General features: G+C 48.7%; 1 protein-coding gene across 3 annotated transcripts in view; it reads right to left on the bottom strand.

Moving 5' to 3' along the window:
- LAMA4 (laminin subunit alpha 4) overlaps positions 1-22,063 on the bottom strand; it is a 222,748-nt gene that overhangs the window by 44,358 nt on the left and 156,327 nt on the right. For all 3 annotated transcript variants that reach the window (XM_029595241.1, XM_029595243.1, XM_029595242.1), the window contains exons 23-26: positions 21,070-21,232; positions 6,219-6,352; positions 4,798-4,969; positions 3,684-3,815 (exon numbers count right to left, since the gene is read on the bottom strand). In XM_029595241.1, coding sequence (XP_029451101.1) covers positions 3,684-3,815; positions 4,798-4,969; positions 6,219-6,352; positions 21,070-21,232 — 601 coding nt within the window. The remainder of the gene's footprint in view (positions 1-3,683; positions 3,816-4,797; positions 4,970-6,218; positions 6,353-21,069; positions 21,233-22,063) is intronic.

Here is a 22,063-nt window from a genome sequence, read left to right as displayed (position 1 = left end):
AAGGAAGCCCATGCATGATGGTTCCCAGATGAGACACTGAAGAGGGAAGCTGTGCACAACAATTCCCTGAGGAGACACCAAGGAGAGAAGCTGTACATTAAGGGCTCAGCACTGAAAGTGCATTTAGCGCTAGTGAGCTGGATAACTAGGACGTATCCAGCTAAGCGGTGGCCGCTGAATATCCAGTGTTAAGCGCCACGCCGTTTTGTTCAGCGGCCACCACTTAACCGGATAAGTCACTTATCTGGCTAAATAGATAACCGAATAGTGAATGGGTGTGGAATGGGCGCTGCCTATCCAGTTATCTTAACTAGATAAATATCTATATTTACCCTTATCCGGTTCAATTAACCAAATAAGTTAGACCTGCTCAATATCAGTTCTAAAGTTATCCGGATATAACTTATCTGAATAACTAGAACTTTTCCGGTTACATTCAGTAACACAGCTGTGCAACTGAGTATCCCTTCTAAGTAATATCCGGATCACTTACATAACCGGATATTTTTTAATATTGGGCCCTAAGACCATAAGAACATGCCATACTGGGTCAGACCAAGGGTCCATCAATCCCAGTATCCTGTTTCCAACAGTGGTCAATCCAGGCTACAAGTACCTAGCAGGATCCCCTAACAGTAGATAGGTCTCATGCTGCTAAAGTATAGGGATAATTAGTGGCTTTCCCAAATCTTCTTGGTTACTAACAGGTCATAGACTTCTCCAGGAACTTGTCCAAACCTTTTTCAAACCTGATTACACTAACGGCCTTTACCACATCCTCCTGCAATGAATTCCATAGCTTAACTGAGTGTCGCGTAAAAAAAATAGTTTCTACAATTTGTTTTAAATGTGCTACTTAGTAACTTCATGGAGTGTTCCTCAAATCTTTTTTATTTTTTGAAAGCGTAAACAACTGATTCACGATCCAGCCGTTTTAGACCTCTCATGATTTTATAGACCTCTATCATATCCTCCCTCAGCCGTCTCTCCAAGCTGAACAGCCCTAACCTTTTTAGCCTTTCCTCATAGGGGAGCTGTTCCATCCCCTTTATCATTTTGGTCACCCTTCCCTGTACCTTTTCTAGTTATGCTATAGCTTTTTTGACGTGCGGCAACCAGAATTGCACACAGTACTCTAGATGCGATTGCACCATGGAGCAATAGAGTCCAGCCAGACCAGTCCACACGCATGGATTTATATTCCCCTACCAGCAAATGGAGACAGAGAACAGGTTTACTGATATCATCACTTAAAGGATCCCATATTGCCTCACCTGCCAGTATTCAATGTAACAAGCTAAAGAAAAGTCAACACTCCCTATCCCCTACTAACCAGGGGCTTCCATGTGAAATCACAATTCAAACGTCCCCTCCCAAGGGAAATCAACTTGAGTAACAAGGCCAACCATAGCCATCCAATAAACTAAGCCTAAATTGCAGAATCAACCTGCTCTGTATATTTAACAATGTGAGCAACATAAGCGCACTGTATAACCCGCAGTTAGATGTGGGTTGTATAGGCGCCAATTAATCCCCTTATGCAATAAGGGGTTTAGCGCCTCTACAAGGCACATCCAACGCGGAGTGAATCCAATAGTGCTCATCACATGCAAATGCACGTGATTGAGGCTATTAGGCATTCACTCCCGATGCAAAAAAAAAAAGAAAGATGTGCGTCTAGGACGCACATTTAGGGATCAGAAATTAACGCCTGCCTAGAGCAGGCGTTAATTGCTGAGCACTCCTTAAACCAGTAAAGAAAAGCAGAAAAAATTGCTTTTCTGTACTTCCTCTTACTTAATATCGGTGTGACATTAAATAGGAGGAAAAAGTAAACTAATTTAACAAAAAAAAAAAAAAAAGTTAAAAAAACCGCCAGCAGTCGGGTGCAGGAAACGGATGCTCAATTGAGAAGCATCCATTTCCCGAACCCACTGGCTGAGCACTGTTTAGGGAAACCGACACCGATAAACTCAGTGTCGGTTTTCCTAATCAGCGGATGATTCTACTGAGTTTTTAGTCTCGTGTATGATCTTTATCCTGTTGGATTCTATGCCCTCCCAGACTTAGTCACACCCCCACCAAGTTGTTCCTCCCTATCATTGCGTTATAATTTGTATCCTGAAATAGCACTGTCCCATTGGTTATCCTCCTTCCACCAGGACTCTGAGATGCCAATTATGTCAATCTCATCATTTACTGCTATACACTCTAACTCTCTCATCTTACTTCTTAGATTTCAGGCAATGGCATACAGACATTGCAAAGTGTGTTTTTTGTTTGTATTAACAACCTGCTTTTCAGTTGTCGGGGATAAATTGGAATCTTTTAGCTCAGGTGAGTTTTTAATTATAGGTAGGGAGCAAGAACTGGAAGTCCTCTGACTGTGGGTTCCAGTGGGACAAAAGTGCCTTCTGAACCGGTCTCAGGTGTGCAAATGCCCAAGTTATTAGCTCTAGCATAGACATTATAAAACCCAGGACCTGAAATAATCCCAGACCCTTCTCCCTCCTACGGCTCTCATGAGCTGCATGTTCCTGTTTCTCTCTTTTTTTTTTTTTTAGAGCCAGCCAGCAAGCAGAGCAATAAATAAATAAATTAATAAGGATACTTCCTTTATGCTGCTATGCTGCCATGACTGAGCCCCAAACGAGCTAGGAAGGTCCATGGGAAGACAAGGAAGCTAGACCACTGACTTTCAGTCCCCCACTGACACCGGGTTGAGCGACTTCGGGGTCACCCTAATATATCAGGGGGATGGTCCTGCCAGATATCTTACACCTCTAGGAGCAAATTTGTCTTCAATCGTCATCTTTTTTTTTTCCTTTAATTATCCACACTGTAGGTTTTGCACCTCTACCATCTGCTGAAGACAGAGAAATACCGAGGGACTGCAGGTAGCATGCTAACCTAAGTAGTGCAGCGTCAGTAAAGCTTTTCTTCTCCGTCTCCATCTGCTGGTAGGGAGGCACAATCCATGCATCTCTGGACTGATCTGGGGTATGAACAGGAATCACTTAGCTACTCCTCTACTCTTTCCTCCACTCTCTCTGTTGTGACATTTACATTTTATTCTCCATTCCTTTCCTAATAATTTCTAACCTTGGGCCTTATCTATTAAGCATTTTTCCAATCGAGACAGAATAGTAGAAGAGCCTTAGTAAATCAGACCCACTGTTTGCTTTTTTGACCCCTGCGCTCTCTGAGCTGAGGATTTCAATGTGTTATCCACTCTGAAGCCTAGATCTTTTTCTTGGGTGATAGCTCCTAATATGGAACCTAACATCGTGTAACTACAGCAAGGGTTATTTTTCCCTATATGCATCACTTTGCACTTATCCACAATATATTTCATCTGCCATCTGGACGACCGATCTTCCAGTCTTGCAAGGTTCTCCTGCAATTTATCACAATTCGCTTGAGATTTAACTACTCTTAATAATTTTGTATCATCTGCAAATTTGATTATCTCACTCATTGTATTCTTTTCCAGATCATTTATAAATATATTGAAATGCACTGGTCCAAGTACAGATCCCTGAGGCACTCCACTGTTTACCCTTTTCCACTGAGAAAATTGTCCATTTAATCCTACTCTCTGTTTCCTGTCTTTTAACCAGTTTGCAGTCCAAGAAAGGGCATCACCTCCTATTCCGAGATAATTTAATTGAACTGTTGTATACCTCGTGGGACCTGGCATCGCTGATCAGAGCCTTCTTTAGGGAATCCTCCAGGAGTACTGGGCCTTTACTGAAGCCAAAGTCATAGAGCAGACGCAGGAAGCCGTCCTGGATCTCCAGACTGAAGAACTTACTCTGCAAAGAAGTGGAACATTAGAATCAAGCCAGAAGAGGCCATGAAAGAGCATGACCCGCCAGGTTTGACTGCACATGAACCCGGGCCGGCAAGCTCATTCCAAAGGAAAATCCTTGGGGAGATTCTTCTCGAAACTGGAGCTGGCAGGGACTGTGGGCACTCTGAATCAGGTATGGAGTGCACATCTGAAAGCATGCACAAGCAATTCAAGATGGCATCCCCGATCCCTCCCTCAACCTAACCCTGCCCCCTTCCTCCTCCACAACTTCCCTCCCCCAACCAAGCCTTTCCCCTCCCTCCTCCAGAGCTTCCCTTCCCCTATCTAGCCCTGCCCCTTCCTCCTCCACAGCTTCCATCTCCCAGCCTAACCCTGCCCCTTCCTCCCCAACCTAACCCTGCCCCTTCCTCCTCCACAGTTTCCCTCCCCAACCTAACCCTGCCCCTTCCTCCTCCACAGTTTCCCTCCCCAACCTAACCCTGCTCCTTCCTCCTCCATAGCTTCTCTTCCCTGCACTAACCCACCCCCTTTTTTGGATAAAATTCTTTGATTATTGCCCCCTCTGGGAGTAATTTTAAGACCATCCACACAAGTGAAGGTCCAGGGGTAGGTTTTGCCCATGTGCCTGGCACTCATTCTTAGAGGGAACTGCACTTTTGCTTTGTTACCCTTGGAAATGCCTCAGCACACATTTACAGCTGCTAGTGTGAATGGGGAGTTTCCTCTGGGAAGTGTACAATGCCCGGAAAGCTTCTTTTTTATGTGGGTAACAGAAGAGAGTGCAGGATGTGATTGTGAATCAAGCAGGCGCTGCTTTAATCCTGTCAGTGTTTTCTAAATTCCCTTCATCAATTCTTAATTTTACAGGAAATGTCCAAGTGCTCAGGCCAAGAGAGTTATTTAAATCTGAAAGAGACGAACAATGTGAGACCGTGGCAGAGAGCAGCCCAGGCAGAGTGCCTTGATCAGGATTCCCTACTTACCCCGTTCACCATCAGAAACACGAGTGCATTTTCTGCAGGGGTGCGAACCTCCACGTCAAAACGCGTAACTTGGCTGAAGCGCCCTCGTCTCTCCAGATTCTTCACAGCCCCATATCCAGAGCCATCGAAAAAGTAACTTACAGCCCGGCTCTGCGTAAACACCAGCTTATTCCTGCCATGGCAAGGAGGGAGGAAGAGAGCAAGGTCAGCTGATTCCTGACATGAGGGGGAGATAGTGGCAGAGAGCAGGGTCAGCTTATTCTGACATGAGGGAGAGGGAGAGGGGCAGAGAGCAGGGTCAGCTTATTCCTGACATGAGGGAGAGGGAGAGGGGCAGAGAGCAGGGTGAGCTTATTCCTGACATGAGGGAGAGAGAGGGGCAGAGAGCAGGGTGAGCTTATTCCTGACATGAGGGAGAGGGAGAGGGGCAGAGAGCAGGGTGAGCTTATTCCTGACATGAGGGAGAGAGAGGGGCAGAGAGCAGGGTCAGTTTATTCCTGACATGAGGGAGAGGGTGAGAGGGGCAGAGAGCAGGGTGAGCTTATTCCTGATATGAAGGAGAGGGAGAGGGGCAGAGAGCAGGGTCAGCTTATTCCTGACATGAGAGAGAGAGGGGCAGAGAGCAGGGTCAGCTTATTCCTGACATGAGAGAGAGAGGGGCAGAGAGCAGGTTGAGCTTATTCCTGATATGAGGGAGAGGAGGGCAGAGAGCAGGGTCAGCTTATTCCTGACATGAGGGAGAGGGCGAGAGGGGCAGAGAGCAGGGTGAGTTTATTCCTGACATGAGGGGAAGAGAGGGGCAGAGAGCAGGGTCAGTTTATTCCTGACATGAGGGAGAGGGAGAGAGGGGCATAGAGCAGGGTGACCTTATTCCTGAGATGAGGGAGAGAGAGGGCAGAGAGCAGGGTGAGCTTATTCCTGATATGAAGGAGAGGGAGAGGGGCAGAGAGCAGGGTGAGCTTATTCCTGATATGAAGGAGAGGGAGAGGGGCAGAGAGCAGGGTGAGCTTATTCCTGACATGAGGGAGAGAGAGGGCAGAGAGCAGGGTGAGCTTATTCCTGATATGAAGGAGAGGGAGAGGGGCAGAGAGCAGGGTGAGCTTATTCCTGACATGAGGGAGAGAGAGGGCAGAGAGCAGGGTGAGCTTATTCCTGATATGAAGGAGAGGGAGAGGGGCAGAGAGCAGGGTCAATTATTCCTGAAAAGGGGGGGGGGAGAGTGGTAGAGGATGGGTCAGCTTATTCATCGCATGGTGACCGGGGAAGACCTTCATTTTTGGTTGGTGAGAGCTTCCTGTACCTGGCACACGGGGGGAGAAGGGTAGAAAGCAGGGTCAGCCTCTGACACGGTAGAGGGACTCAGCTGCAGACATGGGGATATGAAAAGATTTGTGATTTGGCCCATTGAAGGTTTCCTGTACCTGGCACATGGGGGCACTGTGACTGTATCAATGTTGTAGATGTCTCTGAAGTTGTAGAGACTGATGACATCATCATTCAGGGTGGCTAGTTCCAGGCAGCCTTGGAAGCCAGGCAGGTTCAGACTGGCTGGAAGCTATGGAGAAGAAGGAAGCGTGTAAGCCAGTCTCAGGCCACATAGAGCTAGGACCACACAGAAATGAAAGCCACATTCAAAATCTTTGCATATATCCATTCCTCGGCCTTCCACCACTTGTGGCCTTCTAAACTTTGGGGTAGAGCCAGAGAATGGCAAGATGCAGTTCTTAATCTATTCACACAAGCTAAGGACATAAGAACATAAGGCTTGCCACTCTGGGTCAGAGCAAGGGCCCATCAACCCCAGTTTCCCTGAATGTAACCAGATCAGTCCAGACTCCTGGGTTTTGCCTCCCTTCCAGCAGATGGGAGACAGAGTGAGCCTCACTGACACTGTTCATAACCCAGTGTGCCACCTGCAGTCCCTCAGTATTTCTCTGTCTCCAGCAGATTGAGGAGGTGCAAACCTGCAGTTCTGTACCTGAAAAAATAAATACAATAAGAAGAGTTTCAATTGAGCAGAGTTTTCTCTCCTAGGAGGTTGGCAGGTGTTGGTGGGATCATCCCCCTGGTTGTAGAGGTGGACGAGCAGGGGTTGGATACCCTAGGTTGCTCACTGGATCGTGCCTGAGGTGAAAGCTGGTGGTCCAGTTCCCTCACCTCCGGGAGGACTGGGAAAAGCCTCTGCCACACTTCAGATAAGATTGTTCATTTTGTTTCTGTTATAAAGTTTAAATAATAAACAAGCCGATACAGTACAGTGCGCTCCGACGGAGAGCACTGTACTGACAGGTCGATACAGTAACGTGCAGTTAAAGATTCCCCGTCTGTAACGTGCTGGGAGCGCACAATACAGACGAGTAAGGCGATTCAGCGATACAGTCTCCAGTTTCACGCGTCCCTAGCGCTTCCTAAAACAGACGCATAACCCTTTCCGCACCCAGCATGTAAATGAACGAAAAAGCTGTATAATGAAGGAATTAGCTATTCCCCTCCGATACTGTAACGGGCGCTGATACTATCTCCTCAGTAACCTGCTGTTTTGCCGCGGCCTTAACGTGTTAGTTTACCGCCTCCCCCTAGTAGGAGTTAGTGTAGTGTAGTGTAAAAAACATTGCTTACCCGCCCTGGTCCCGTCCGGTCTCCGGTCCAGCCCGTCCGGTCTCCGGTGTAGCCCCAGTTCGGTCTCCTGCAGCCCGTCCGGTCCCCTCCTCCCGAAGCAAAAAAAACCAAAAAACGAAAAAGTAGCAAGGCTCGGGCCTACTATGGCAGTCCCTTCTCCCTTCCTCCCGATTTCGCACGGCCATTCATCCAGGCAGAGGGAACCGGTGGCGAAAACGGCCCACGGTTCCCTCTGCCTGGATGAATGCACGGCCACCGGCAGTGAAGGAATGGCCGTGCGATTTCAGCGCTGAAGGCAGTCACATGCCGTGACGTCGTGACGTCACGGCATGTGACTGCCTTCAGCGCTGAAATCGCACGGCCATTCATCCAGGCAGAGGGAACCGGTGGCGAAAACGGCCCACGCTTCCCTCTGCGTGGATGAATGCACGACCACCCGGCTCCCTCCGCCTGAATTAATGCGCGCCTGTGCGACCCGGCCGGGTCGCACAGGCGCGCATTAATTCACTGCCGGTGGGGGTTGCCGGAGGCCACTTTCGCCGCCGGCTCCCTCCGCCTGAATTAATGCGCGCCTGTGCGACCCGGCCTCGTTTGAACACGCGCCCACCCGCCCCCCGGATCCCGCTGCCGCGCCCGCCCAATCGAACACGCGCCTACCCGCCCGCGGCCTCGATTGAACACCCGGCTCCTGCTGCCGCCGCCCGCCGGCCTCCTGGACCCATGCCGCTGCCTGGATGACCGCATGAAAGTGACAGGTATTTAAAAAAATTTTTTTTATAACACTCAGGTTTTTACATATTTTTGGTTTTTTTGGTTTTTTTTTTACACTTCCTGGTGCCTGTCATTTCAAATGTCATTTGAAATGACATTTGAAATGACAGGTACCAGCGCACCCAGGTTACTGTATAGGCGCTGTATTAAGCGCCTATACAGTAAAATGGGTTACGCGGGCATAACCCTTCCCTACCGCTTTAAAGCCGCGGCATGCATTTGCATGCGATTAGAGGAGAGTATCGGGGAGTTAGTGAAAAGAACTGTGCGTGCGGGGAGGAAGGGTGCGCCTGACACTGCCGCACTGTTTCTACCGCGGCCTTACTGTATCGACCTGTGTATCGGCTTGTTTATTATCATCTGTATCACCTCCAGATGACGTCAGAAGCTGCAGGGGTATTTAAACCCTGCAGCTAGGCCTGGGCCTTTGCCTTGCAACGAGGTTCACTCTGGTAAGAGTTGCTAGTTGCTGCTTCGGATCTTCGGCTTCTGACTCCTGGCTTCTGACTCTGGCTTCCGTCCACAGACTTCTGATTCAGCTTCTGACTTCAGCTTCTGACTCTGGCTTCCGTCCACAGACTTCTGATTCAGCTTCTGACTTCAGCTTCTGACTCTGGCTTCCGTTCACAGACTTCTGATTCAGCTTCTGACTCCTGGCTTCTGACTCTGGCTTCCGTCCACAGACTTCTGTTCCAGCTTCGTCCTTTGGCTTCTGACTTCGGCTTCGTCCAGGAGGCCTCGCCTAAGTCCAAGCGGCTCGGGTCCTCACGAGCTCCTCTCGGGGGGACCGTGAGCTTCCAGTGATGAAGTTCCAGTTAGCTTCCTGGCTCCAGCTCTTCGTCTCCACTCCCTGGATACCGCCTCACAGGAGACCACTTGTAAGTCCAAGCGGCCCGGATCCTCTCTTGGTCTCCCGTCTGTGTCACCTCCAGGCTTCGACACCCACTGGGTATCTCCTCAGTGAGCCACCAGCTGTCCTAGCTGGCCCAAGGGTCCACGATTCCAACATTTTCTTCCCATCCCGTTGAGAAACCACTACTTATTGCCTCCATCCACGGCGACCCTCTACCAGGAAGAATCTCTCAGGTCACCATTCCTGTCCACCTCCTCACTGGAACTCTGCACGAGGAGGAGGTAGTATTCTTCATCCTGGATAAATCCATCCATCCAGTGGTGTTAGGGTTACCATGGCTTCAGCGCTACTCACCCCACTTTGATTGGGAGACCCTACAACTCACTGAATGGAGTTCTGCATGTCATCGCACTTGCCTCAGGAGAGTAGAACCGCCTTCAGTGATCCCGCTAGTGGTTACTGTCTCAGGCCTTCCTGCGCCATATGCTGACTTTTGGGATGTGCTCTCAAAACAGAAGGCTGATATCCTTCCTCTACACCATGGGTTCGAATGCAATTGATCTATTGCCGGGTACCACACCCCCTAGGGGCAGAACCTATCCTTTGTCTGTCTCAGAGACCCGAGCTATGTCGGACTATATCCATGAAAACTTGGCTAAAGGCTTTATCCGACCCTCCACGTCGCCTGCCGGTGCAGGCTTCTTCTTTGTAACCAAGAAGGATGGGTCATTATGACCATGCATATAGTATCGCGACTTGAATGCCATCACTCACAAGGATAAGTTCCCTCTACTCTTGATTAATGAGTTGTTCGATCGCTTCCAAGGGGTGACCATCTTTACCAAGCTGGACTTGCGAGGAGCCTACAACTGGTTCGTATATGTCCTGAAGATGTCTGGAAGACAGCGTTTAATACCAGGAATGGACATTACGAATACCTTGTGATGCCATTTGGCCTTTGCAATGCCCCTGCAGTGTTCCAATGCATGATCAACTAAATCTTTGCCGACCTCCTCTATATGAAGCTTGTAACATCTTGGATAAAGGGCTTTTTCAGCAGATCCACCAAGCCCATCTGGGCAAACCCAGACCTCCAAGTGGGGGGCATAAAGGGGGGGGGGGGGTACTATTGCGTATCCCAGCCACAGCAGGCCCGCGACTGGCTCTACTCACCCCCAGCGCCCAGGTCCCGGATCTGGCCCTTCCTCTTTGGCAATGGTAGGCAGTTGCCTATGAGCTCATGCTCCTGCTACGCTCCCAGGTTCCTCCGGCAGCTCCGTGGTCTCCTCCGGTCCCGATTGGGTCTCCCCATGTACGTTGAGGGGTAACGCTGCCATCACGTAGTTCCAGTCTGGCTGCATTAGGCGTGTGCGCGCGCGCCTTCCCAGACTTTAAAGGGGCCGTGGTGGGAAACCTTCCCGCGGCTCCATATGATGATGTCTCCGGGCCTTGCTACTTAAGGCAGGCTCCGCCATCCGGTATTTGCCTTGGCAACAGGTCTCCACGCTTCCAGTCATGTGCTTAGTTGCTGCTCATCCGTGTTCCTGTTCTTGTTCCTGTCCTTGCGCTTCAGTTCCAGTTTCCTGTTTCTGACTCTCGATTGTTCCTGATTACCCTTTGGACCGATTCTCTGGCTCGACCTTCGCTTGCTCTTGACCACGCTTTGGGTGGATTCTCTGGCTCAACCCTCGCTTGTTCCTTACCATGCTTTGGACAGATTTTCTGGCTTGACCCTCGCTTGTTGCTGACCGTGCTTTGGATGGATTCCTGGCTTTGACCCTTGCTTGTTCCTGACCATGCTTATGGATGGATTTCTGGCTTTGATCCTTGTCTCCAGCCGCCTTCCCTGACTCCAGCTTGAACCTGACTTTGCCTCCAGCTGACTACTTGGACTTGGCCTTTCTTAAGCTCTTGCCTATTTACAAGCCCGGACGTGTTCCTGACTCCTAGTCTGCTTCAGCCTGTCTGGGCTTCTGGATCCAGGCCCTGTCTTGAGCCCAGCTTCATTGGACCCTGTATCTCCATTGCTTCTTGGCTTCCTGCCTTGAGCACCCTCCATGGGATCAACCACCAGGAGGCACGCCTAAGACTAACCAGCCCTGGTAGCCAAGGACTCAATCTGCGGGGAACGAGGACTGGTATTGGCAAAGCTCCAGTTGGCCTCCGCTTCCTGTTCTGCTCTGCCTTCCAATGGTGGGGACACTTGGGGGCTTCCCCACGGGTAGCATCAACTCTGCCTTGGGCTAAGGATCCACCTCCGTAACAGGAATTGTACCCCATCATGGTCGGCTTGAGAGATCCAGCTAAGGCCTTTTCATTCCATAAGTCAGTAAAGCAGCTGGTTGTCAGGGAGTGGGTCACTCCTGAGACCGTGGTGAGGTTGTACACGATACAGGAGGAGACACTTGAACTTTTGATGCTTTCGAAGGTAGATGCTTCAGTCTCACGGGTGACGAAGAAAACCACACTCTGGTAATAGGGTCCGCCGAACTGAAAGATGTGCAGGACTGGAAGCTGGAAGTTCACCTCAAGAGGATTTTTGAGGTTTCTGCTTTGAGTATCCGGGTTGCGGTATGCATCAGTTTTATGCAGAGAACTTGTTTGCGCTGGGTTCAGCAGTTGCAGGCGAAAGAGGCGTCATCATCATCAGGTGGAGTGCTTGGAGGCAGCAGTGGCCTATATGGCGGATGCCTTGTATAACTTGATTAGGGCATCCTCCAGATTTATGATGTCCACAGTTTTGATCAGGCAGCTTTTCTGGTTAAACTGGTCTGCAGATGTTTGATCAAAGTCTCAGCGGAGGCCCTCCCGATCAGACATGTTCAGGGAGGATTTAGTGCAACTGGTAAAGTATCTGGGAGAGTCCAAGGGACATATATAACCAGAGGACAAGCCAGAGTGGGGAAAGTAATCCTTTCCCACCAGGGGCGGATTCCGGGTAAAGATCGGCCCGGGGATTTTCCCCAAAACTGGCCCAGAAGATACCCTGTGGTCTGCTGAATGAGGTTCTGTTGCGGCCGCGCTCAGCAGACCACATGACCAGAGTGACTGGCCCACCGGGGGATGCCGGATCCCCCAATAGGCCAGTCCGCCCCTGTTTCCCACCCATTCACGTTTTAGAGACTATAGATGATATTACATAGTAACATAGTAATGACGGCAGAAAAAGACCAAAATGGTCCATCTAGTCTGCCCAGCAAGCTTCCCAATGTAGTAACTGCCGTTCCATGCAAGTTACCCCCACGTTTCTCTTAAGGGCAGTAACTGCCGCTCTGTGCAGGTTACCCATATGTTTCTCTTAAGGGTAGTAACTGCCGCTCCGTGCAGGTTACCCCCATGTTTCTCTTAAGGGTAGTAACTGCTGCTCCATGCAGGTTACCCCCATGTTTCTCTTAAGGGTAGTAACTGCTGCTCTATGCCGGTTAAGCTTTTTTATTTATTCCCATCTTCTAGCCTTTTAGGGATCCACAGTGTTTATCCCATGCCCCTTTGAAATCCTTAACAGTTTTAGTTGGCAGAACAGAGGCCTTTCAGCAGTATAGAGGCAAACTCGGGCAGAACTCTGCCCTTTCAAGATGGGCAAAAGCTGACTTGATATACCCCTGGTCAAGGAACCAGGGGAGCTAAGTCTTCACAATGAAATGAGGCCAGTTCCCTCTTCTCTTCCAGCCCATCAGGGGGCAGTTGGCCCACTTTTACAGTGAGTGGACAAGAATCACAATGGACCAGTGGGTCTTGGGAGTAATTAAATAATGGCTACACATTAGATTTTATGTGTCCGGTGTGGGAAGCCTTCATCGTCTCCCCTTGCGCTACTCGGCCATAAAGGTAGTGGTTCACGACACGGTGGACTAATGGTAACAGCTAAGAGTGATGGTGCTGGTCCCTTAGAAGAACGGGGAAAAGATCGGCATTCCATGTATTTCGTGGTCCCGAAAAAGGAAGGGACCTTCAGACTGATTTTGGATTTAAAGAAGGTCAATGCAGCTCTCAAGATACCATGGTTTCGATGGAGACACTGCATTCGGTCAAGATGGCAATTCACAAAGGAGAGTTCCTGGCATCAAGAGACCTCACAGAGCTGTACCTATATAACCCAATCACGCAGGAGCACCAGCATAAGAACATAAGAAATTGCTTTACTGGGTCAGACCAAGGGTCCATTAAGCCCAGCATCCTATTTCCAACAGTGGCCAATCCAATTTACAAGTACCTGGCAAATACCCAAGCACTAACTAGATCCCATGCTACTGATGCCAGTAATAGCTAGGGATGTGAATCGTTTTTGAACGATTAAAATTATCGTCAGATAATTTTAAAATCGTCCAAAATCGTTAGAGTGCACGATACAATACAAATGCCCACGATTTATCGTCAGGGGCATTTGTATTGTATCGTTAAATAGGGGGCGGGAAAACTGGCACACCAAAAAAACCCTAACACCCACCCCGAACCTTTAAGACAAACCTCCACCCTCCCGAACCTCCCCAAAATGTTTTAAATGACCTGGGGTCCAGTGGGAGGGTCCCGGCACGATGTCCCGCTCTCTGGCCACACCAAAAAAACCCTAACACCCACCCCGAACCTTTAAAACAAAGCCCCACCCTCCCGAACCCCCCCAAATGTTTTAAATGACCTGGGGTCCAGTGGGAGGGTCCCGGTGCGATCCCGGCGCGATGTCCCGCTCCTGCTGTGAAGAGAAATGGCGCCGGTGGCCCTTTGCCCTTATCATGTGACAGGGCAAAGGTACCGCCGGCGCCATTTTGATTCCTAGCTCCTGACGTCACGCATCCAGGAGATCGCTCCCGGACCCCCGCTGGACCCCAGGGAATTTTGGCCAGCTTGGGGGGGGGCTCCTGACCCCCCAAGACTTGTCGTGAGGGCAAAGGTAGCGCCGGCGCCATTTTGAAGATTGGCAATACGGCCCGCGTGCAGGAGGTTGCTCCCGGACCCCCGCTGGACTTTTGGCAAGTCTTGTGGGGGTCAGGTGGCTCCCCCCAAGCTGGCCAAAAGTCCCTGGGGTCCAGCGGGGGTCCGGGAGTGATCTCCTGGACGCGTGACGTCGGGAGCTAGGAATCAAAATGGCGCCAGTGCTACCTTTGCCCTGTCCCATGATAAGGGCAAAGGGCCACCGGCGCCATTTCTCTTCACAGCAGGAGCGGGACATCGCGCCGGGATCGCGCCGGGACCCTCCCAGTGGACCCCAGGTCATTTAAAACATTTTGGAGGGGTTCGGGAGGGTGGGGGTTTGTTTTAAAGGTTCGGGGTGGGTGTTACGGTTTTTTTTGGTGTGGCCAGAGAGCGGGACATCGCGCCGGGATCGCGCCGGGACCCTCCCAGTGGACCCCAGGTCATTTAAAACATTTTGGGGGGGTTCGGGAGGGTGGGGGTTTGTTTTAAAGGTTCAGGGTGGGTTTTAGGGTTTTTTTGGTGTGCTGGTTTTCCCGCCCTCCCCTGATTTACGATTTTTAACGATTTCAAAACAAAACAAAACACGACGATCCGATTTCCCTCCCCCCCAGCCAAAATCGATCGTTAAGACGATCGATCACACGATTCACACCTCTAGTGGCTATTCCCCAAGTCAACTTGATTAATGGCAGTTAATGGACTTCCTTTCTAAGAACTTATCCAAACCTTTTTTAAACCCAGCTACACTAACTGCACTAACCACATCCCCTGGCAACAAATTCCAGAGTTTAATTGTGTGTTGAGTGACAAAGAACTTTCTCAGATTAGTTTTAAATGTGCCACATGCTAACTTCATGGAGTGCCCCCTAGTCCTTCTATTATCTGAAAGAATAAATAACCAATTCACATTTACCCGTTCTAGACCTCTCATGATTTTAAAGACCTCTATCATGGTGACTTCAGGAAATGGGAAGACAGATCAGTTTTTCAGTCGCAGAAAGGAGGTCGGATCAGAGGGTATCGACGGTGTTGTTCTCCTGTGGCCAACACACCTGTTGTTGTATGTGTTTCCTCTCTTAGGTCGAGGACTGTGGCTCATCGAGCTTCATCTGGGCAGGGTGATTCTAGTGGCCCCTGAGTGGCTGTGCTGACCGTGGTTTAAGGACCTTCTTCATCTGGTGGTGGACATTCCCATTCGCTTGGCCCATCTGTCAGGGCTATTATGACAGAGGCCCGTAATTTCACACCTGGAGGATCAATTCTGTCTAATGGCTTGGCCTTTGAGAGGCGATAGCTCCACTTGTAAGGTTATTTAGAGCCTGTGATTGCAACTTTGCTTCAGGCAAGGCGGCTTTCCACATCTTTGGCTTATGTCTGAGTGTGGAGAGTCTTTGAATCCTGAAGTTTGCAGAATAAGGTACAGCCTTTGAAGGTGGACATTCCGCAGATTCTAGCCTTCTTGCAAAGCGATTTGATTAACAGTTTGGTCTATAATTCCCTTTGGGTTCAGGTGGCAGCCTTAGGTTCCCTTTGAGATAGGATTCATTGAAGACTGTTGGCGACTCATTTAGATGTGGTTCATTTCCTCAAAGGGGCAAAATGTTTGCATCCTTCCATTCAGAAATTTTGTCCAGGTGATCGAGTAACTAGCCTTGCCATATTTGTCTGCGGCTGCTCCTATGGTGAGGGAGCGTCACTTGCTGGATGGGCGCAGAATTCTTTAGCGACAAATGCCTTTTGAGATCTGATCATCTTTTTGTCCAAGGGCACTATTGCATTATGGCTGAAAGAGACGATAGCTTCGGCTTGCATCTGTAAGGGCCGGTGGGTGCCGGAGGGGTTATGAGGGTATTCCACTAGGGTGCAAGCAACCTCGTAGGCAGAGTGTCAACTGTTTTCTCTGCAGGAGATTTGTCGTGTGTCGACATCGTCTTCGCTTCACACTTTTATCCAAACATTACCACTTGGATGAAGACATCTTTTGGGGATAGTGTGTTGTGCTTGGGTCTTTCAAGTTCCAGAATAGAGGGGCCTGGGTATATCCCACTTCTCTGGACTAATTCGGGGTACGAACAGGAAAGGGAAATTGGTTCTTACCTGCTAAATCCAGAGACCCATCTCCATCTTTCAAAAGACTTCCTCACTTCTGGATATTGCTGAGCTGATATGTGTTACATTCAGAGTAATGGGAAGTGTACATAGTTTGAGATGTGCGTTTTGTTAGGTTAAGAGGGCCTAGTTTTCAGGGGGCTCCAACCTTTAAGTCTCTGTTCACCCCAGGTTTGTTGGGGTTTGTTAAGGGAGACATCTTGGCTTGGGTACAGGTCAATACTAAGGGACTGCAGGTGGCACTCTCAGTTAGATAGCAGTGCCTCAAAATGTTGTTCTCTGTCTCCAGCTGCTGGTAGAGATGCATAAACCCACTTGTCTGAACTGATCTGGGGTATGAACAGGAATTAACATTTAGCCCTACACTCTGTTTTCCATCTTTTAACCAGTTGGCAATCCACAATAGGACACCACCCCCATCCCATGATTTTTTAATTTCCTAAGAAGTCTCTCATGAGGGACTTTGTCAAATACTTTCTGGAAATTCAGATAGCTCACCTGTATCCAGATGTTTATCTATCTATATCTTCAAAAAACAGAGCAGATTGGTGAGGCAAGACTTCCCTTGACTAAATCCATGTTGGCTTTGCCCATTAAACTATCCCTATCTATATGTTCAGCAATTTTATTTTTTATGATAGTTTCTACCATTTTGCCTCGCAAGGACATTAGACTCACTGGTCTGTAATTTCCTGGATCACTCCTTGAACCGTTAAAAAAAAACCAAAACAGCATTAGATTGGCAACCCTCCAGTCTTTAGGTACCATAGATGATATTACTGATAGTTTACAAATTTCCAGTAGCACATCCGCAGTTTCATTTCTCATTTCTTTCAGCACTCTGGGATGTACACCGTCTGATGAAGTGGTACAGTACAAACAAATGTGCCAGAAAAAGGACCACTGTAGATATAAAACAGCTGTATGGGGGAAGCATTTGTGAGTTTGTTTTTCCATTTCGCTCTTACATTACCTGCAAAGCCAAGTCTACCGGGGGTAGGAGAGCACTCCAGCCCCGACGGGAAAGGCTGTCCGACCACGCCCATGGAAGGGGCGGAGCTGAGGAAGGCTTGGATCAGATCGGCTTGGATCCCCTTTAATTACCCCCGAGGGGCAGACCGCTTTAGGGGAAGATTTAGAGCAAACCCCCTCCTTATGGTCACTGAAACATCTTTGAGTCCGGGGGTGCCAGAGACACCACCACCACCAGGCATTGAAGAGTGTTCCTCTTCGGGAATGCCTGGAGTCACCAGAGGAGTTTCTAATGAATTAAATCTTACAGGGGGAACCCTGGAAGAATATACAGAAGTAATCATTATGGAAACTCAATTATCTACAAAAACATCGGAAGTTATACAAAGTGGAAATTTTCAAATTATTCCTAGAGAATGAATCAATTGGACTCAATAAAATTGAAGTGATTAAACCTGTTGCTTTGAAACCTGGCAATATTACATTAGAGACTCTATGGAATTACATGGTAAAGTTAGATAGATCTATAGCAAAATTAACCAAGGAAGTTAGGGAAACTAACAATTCAGTTAAGGAAAACAATGCGAATTTAGAAGTTCAAAATAAAAAGATAAATGACATAGAAAACAGGTTGTGGTACAATTTGAAAAGATACAAGGACAACAGATTAAAGTTGACCTTGAAGTTCAAAAAAGGTTAGAGAATCTTGAAAACACTGTTAGGTCCTTAAATATAAGAGTAACTAATTTTCCTATTATAAAACATCTAGGGCCAACTGAATTATTTAAATCATATGTTTTGCATGTTATTAAAATGTCTGAACAGTGTTGTCCGGTGATAGTTAGAGCTTTCTATGTGGAGATAAGGAAAAAGTAACAGGAGGAAATAGATAACACACAAGTGTCCTTAAATATCTCTGATTTACTGCAGAAATCACAAGAAGAATTAGAAATAAAAAATAGAGGTACATTACTAATACAATTTGCATTTATAACTGATAAAGACAATTTATTGAAACAGTTTTCCGTAATAGATTGAGTACCTTTTATGGGCAAGAAATTTGGATGTTCCCTGATTTAATTAGAACAACTCAATTACGCAGAAGGGAATTCCTAGCTTTAAGAAAGGATGTGGTGGATAAGGGAGGTTTTTTCCTCTTAAAATACCCTTGTAGGTGTATTGTCAAACTTGGGGAGAAAGATTACTCCTTTTTGGAACCAGACCAGCTTAGAAATCTTCTTGGTCTATAGGTAACCAGTTAAAGTATGAATATAGGGGTATCCTAAACACTTTTTCTGAATATTATTAGATAGGTGCCTAATTGTATTTGTTCAATTTTTTCCTAGAGAGGAGTCTCTTAAATTTACCTTATATTTAAGTCAGAACAAATATTATTTCTAGGTTCAATGGTAATTTGTTTGTTCGAGATTTCAAATATTGTATAAATTTGTTCTGTAAATTGTGAATAACAAGAATATTCTTGTAATTATAATTGAAATTCATAAATAAAAAATAAATAAATAAATATTGTTAAAAGCAAAAACCATATCTACAGTGCCCCAAGTCTCTTGTCCTGCATTTTTGTCTTATTAGATCACAAGCACTATTGAGCTTTTTTTTTTTTTTTAATGTTTGTACAGCACTATGTATGTCGTGTAGCGCTATAGAAATATTTTGTAGTAGAAATAGTGGCCGTTTTGTAGGATATTTGTTTGTTTGTACCACTCTGCTTGTTCATTGTGATACTATTGTGGTACTATTGCCTCTTTTTCCTTTGATGGATACCATCTGGTCCTGGCGATTTGCAACTCTTTAGTGTTGTGGTTCTGGCCGCGAGCACTGCGGCCAGGCCCTTACCTCTGAGCTCCCGGACCTGCTCCCGCTTCCTGAGGCCTGGTTTGCGGCCTGTTTGGTGGCATCCCCACTGGGGCTGCGCCGCTGTGAGGTCTCCCATGGACGCCCGGCTCCTAAGTGCACGCGCGCGCCACTTGGGCGCTTTTCTAGGCTGTTTCCCGCTAGTGGTGACTTCGCCCAACTCCTGACATCAGACGCCGCGGCCTTGATAAGCCGGCCACGGCCATCCAGTCTTTGCCTTGCAAAGGGTTAGCCTCCCGGTTTCCTGTTGCACTGTGCCCCGGAGTGACTCGCTTGGTTTCATCGCTCCGTTCCTGCTACAGTACCTGCCTGGTTCCTGCCTGCCTGCTACAGTACCTGCTTGGGTCCAGTACCCGAATCCTGCTACAGTTCTTGCCTGGTTCCAGTACCCGAGTCTTCCTACAGTTCTTGCCTGGTTCCAGAACCCGAGCCCAGTTACAGTATTGCTACTGTCCTAGTCTGGTTCCAGTTACCTGTCCTGATCCACAACCCGCTTAAGTCCCAGCGACTGGGCCCCGACGGGCTCCTCCCGGGGGGGCTTCGGCTTCCAAGGGTGAAGCCACCTAAGTCCCAGCGGTTGGGCTCTTACGGGCTCCTCTCGGGGGAGTACCAGCTTCCAGGGTGAAGAGCATCTACGTCCTGCCTGAACATCTGCCTCCTGGCCTGCTATTCTTCAGAGACACTGACCACCTTTCCCAGTCTCCAGCAGGTCGGCCCAAGGGTCCACTAAACAGAGACTCCCATAACATTTAGTTTGTCAATTTGTCTTATCACAGTACCTGAAAGTAATCCACTTTGAAATGGCTGAAAGGTGGAATATAAATCAAATAAACAAATTAAATAAACATATCTTTCAGGTACAAGGAAGAATAGTTTTCCAGAGTTACATCCAGTACTTTTCCTGGTAAATTAACTTATACAAGAAGTACCATAAGACTCCCAGACTAATGGCAGATATGTTTGGTTTCCTGTCAAGGTATTATACCCCCCTCTTTGCATTTGGTCAGCTGGGCCAGTGACAGAAGGTTGATCACCGGAGAAAGGAGCTGGGTCACCAGGCAGGAAGAAGGGGCTGATCCCATGGGCCGGCTCCCAGAGGAAGGGGGCAGACTGATGCATTGGCAGCAAGAGGAGAGGTCTGAAGTGGAAGGTCTTTGTATGGTGACAGTGGGGGAAGGAGCTGTATCAGTAGTGACTGGACTACTCCCATTCACTCCCACTCTGCACTGGTCCTGTCATGTACCTGCCCTAAATTATTGACTATGGGGTAGATTTTCAAAAATGGCGTGTTGGCGTACTTTTGTTGGCGCTCCAGGCGCCAACAAAAGTACGTGGGATTTTAGTAGATATGCGCGTAGCCGCTAAAATCCTGGATCGGCGCGCGCAAGGCTACCGATTCCGTGTAGTCGGCGCGCGCCGAGCCGCGCAGCCTACCTCCATTCCCTCCAAGGCCGCTCCGAAATCGGAGCGGCCTCAGAGGGAATTCGCTAACGCCCTCCCCTCACCTTCCCCTCCCTTCCTCTACCTAACCCCCCCCCCTACATTTGTTGGGGGATTTACGCCTCCCAGAGGGAGAAGTAAATCCCCGTGCGCCAGCGGGCCGCTGGCGCGCCTAGACGCAACCCAGGGGCAGTTCCGGAGGGCGCGGCCACGCCCCCGGACCGCCCCGGGCCAAAACCACGCCCCCGGGCCCGCCCCCGAAACGCCACGTCCCGCCCCGAAAATGGCGCACCGCTCGGCCCCGCCCCCGACATGCCCCCGACACGCCCCCTCTGAAAACCCCGGGACTTATGCGAGTCCCGGGGCTCTGCGCGTGCCGGTAGGCCTATTGAACATAGGCGCACTGGCGCGCAGGGCCCTGCTCGCGTAAATCCGGGCGGATTTACGCGAGCAGGGCTCTTAAAATCCGCCCCTATGGGAACTGGCAGGAGTAGGTGGTGCCTAGAAGAAAGGCATTTCCTACCCACCATGAACTCTGTACCAGTGATGCCCTGTTGAAACAACCTCTGCCAGAGCAGAGAAGTGCCATGCTAGCAGTAGGGAGATACTGGAAGCCCTCAAACCAGAATCCAGAGAAGGATGATTAAAACCTGGAGGCTACAGGTTAAAGATGGCTTGATGGCAGCCATACCTGTCCTGGTACCTGTTGCCATGGTACGCACCTGAAAATCCTCAGGTACTCCACCCACATAGAAAACTGAGTCCTCTGGGTCCAAGTCCAGTAAGGAGTCGTTGCCGGGCACTTCCCCCTTTTTAATGAACTTTTCTTCTGCTGTGCTGCTTGGACTTGGCACAGTCAGGAGCACCTTTCCATGCCGTCCCACCCTGTGTAAGGAATAAAGGAGCCAAGTGAAATCATAGAAGTCTCCAGGTATGAGCCTGCCCCGGTACCCCAGCTAATGAAGAAATTACTTATCTGATTACTTCGTTTTCCTTAGTGTAGACAGATGGACTCAGGACCAATGGGTTATGCTCTCCTGCCAGCAGATGGAGTCAGAGTCATGTTTCAAAGCTAATGTCACCCTAGATATACAACTGCAGTGATCTCAGCCCTTCAGTATTCTCTTCAAAAGCCTCTATAGACATACTATTGAAAAAACTTGATTAAAAACAGATAACCGTTAATTGTACTCAACCAAACACTAAACCCCAGTAAGAATATAGATGCCCTGATCTAGGGACTGGATGACGGCTTATCCGTAATCTCTTGGAATCAATATCCACTCCATGGGCAAATCTTTGGCACAGTTCTTAGGCAGCCATGGGCGGGATGCTGAGCCCATCTGTCTACACTAAGGAAAACAAAATTATCAGGTAAGTAATTTCTCCATTTCCTACCATGTAGAAAGATGGACTCAAGACCAATGGGATGTACAAAAGCTACTCCTAATTGGGGCAGGAGGCTGCCGTGGTCCCTTGCAAAGGCTGTGTCCTCTCGGGCTTGTACATCCAGGTGATAGAACCTGGAGAAGGTGTGCAAGGAGGACCACATCACTGCTCAGCAGATATCAACAGGAGACAGCAGTCTAGCTTCCGCCCATGAGACTGCCTGAGCCGTAGTGGAATGAGCTTTAACCTGAGCTTTCCTGCCTCAGCATAGGCTCCTGTGACCACCTCCTTAATCCAGCAAGCTATGGTAGCCCATGAAGCATGTTC

Source organism: Rhinatrema bivittatum, chromosome 3 (assembly GCF_901001135.1).
Source record: "Rhinatrema bivittatum chromosome 3, aRhiBiv1.1, whole genome shotgun sequence".
NCBI classification, from domain to species: domain Eukaryota; kingdom Metazoa; phylum Chordata; class Amphibia; order Gymnophiona; family Rhinatrematidae; genus Rhinatrema; species Rhinatrema bivittatum.
This window is presented reverse-complemented; position numbering and strand designations above follow the sequence as displayed.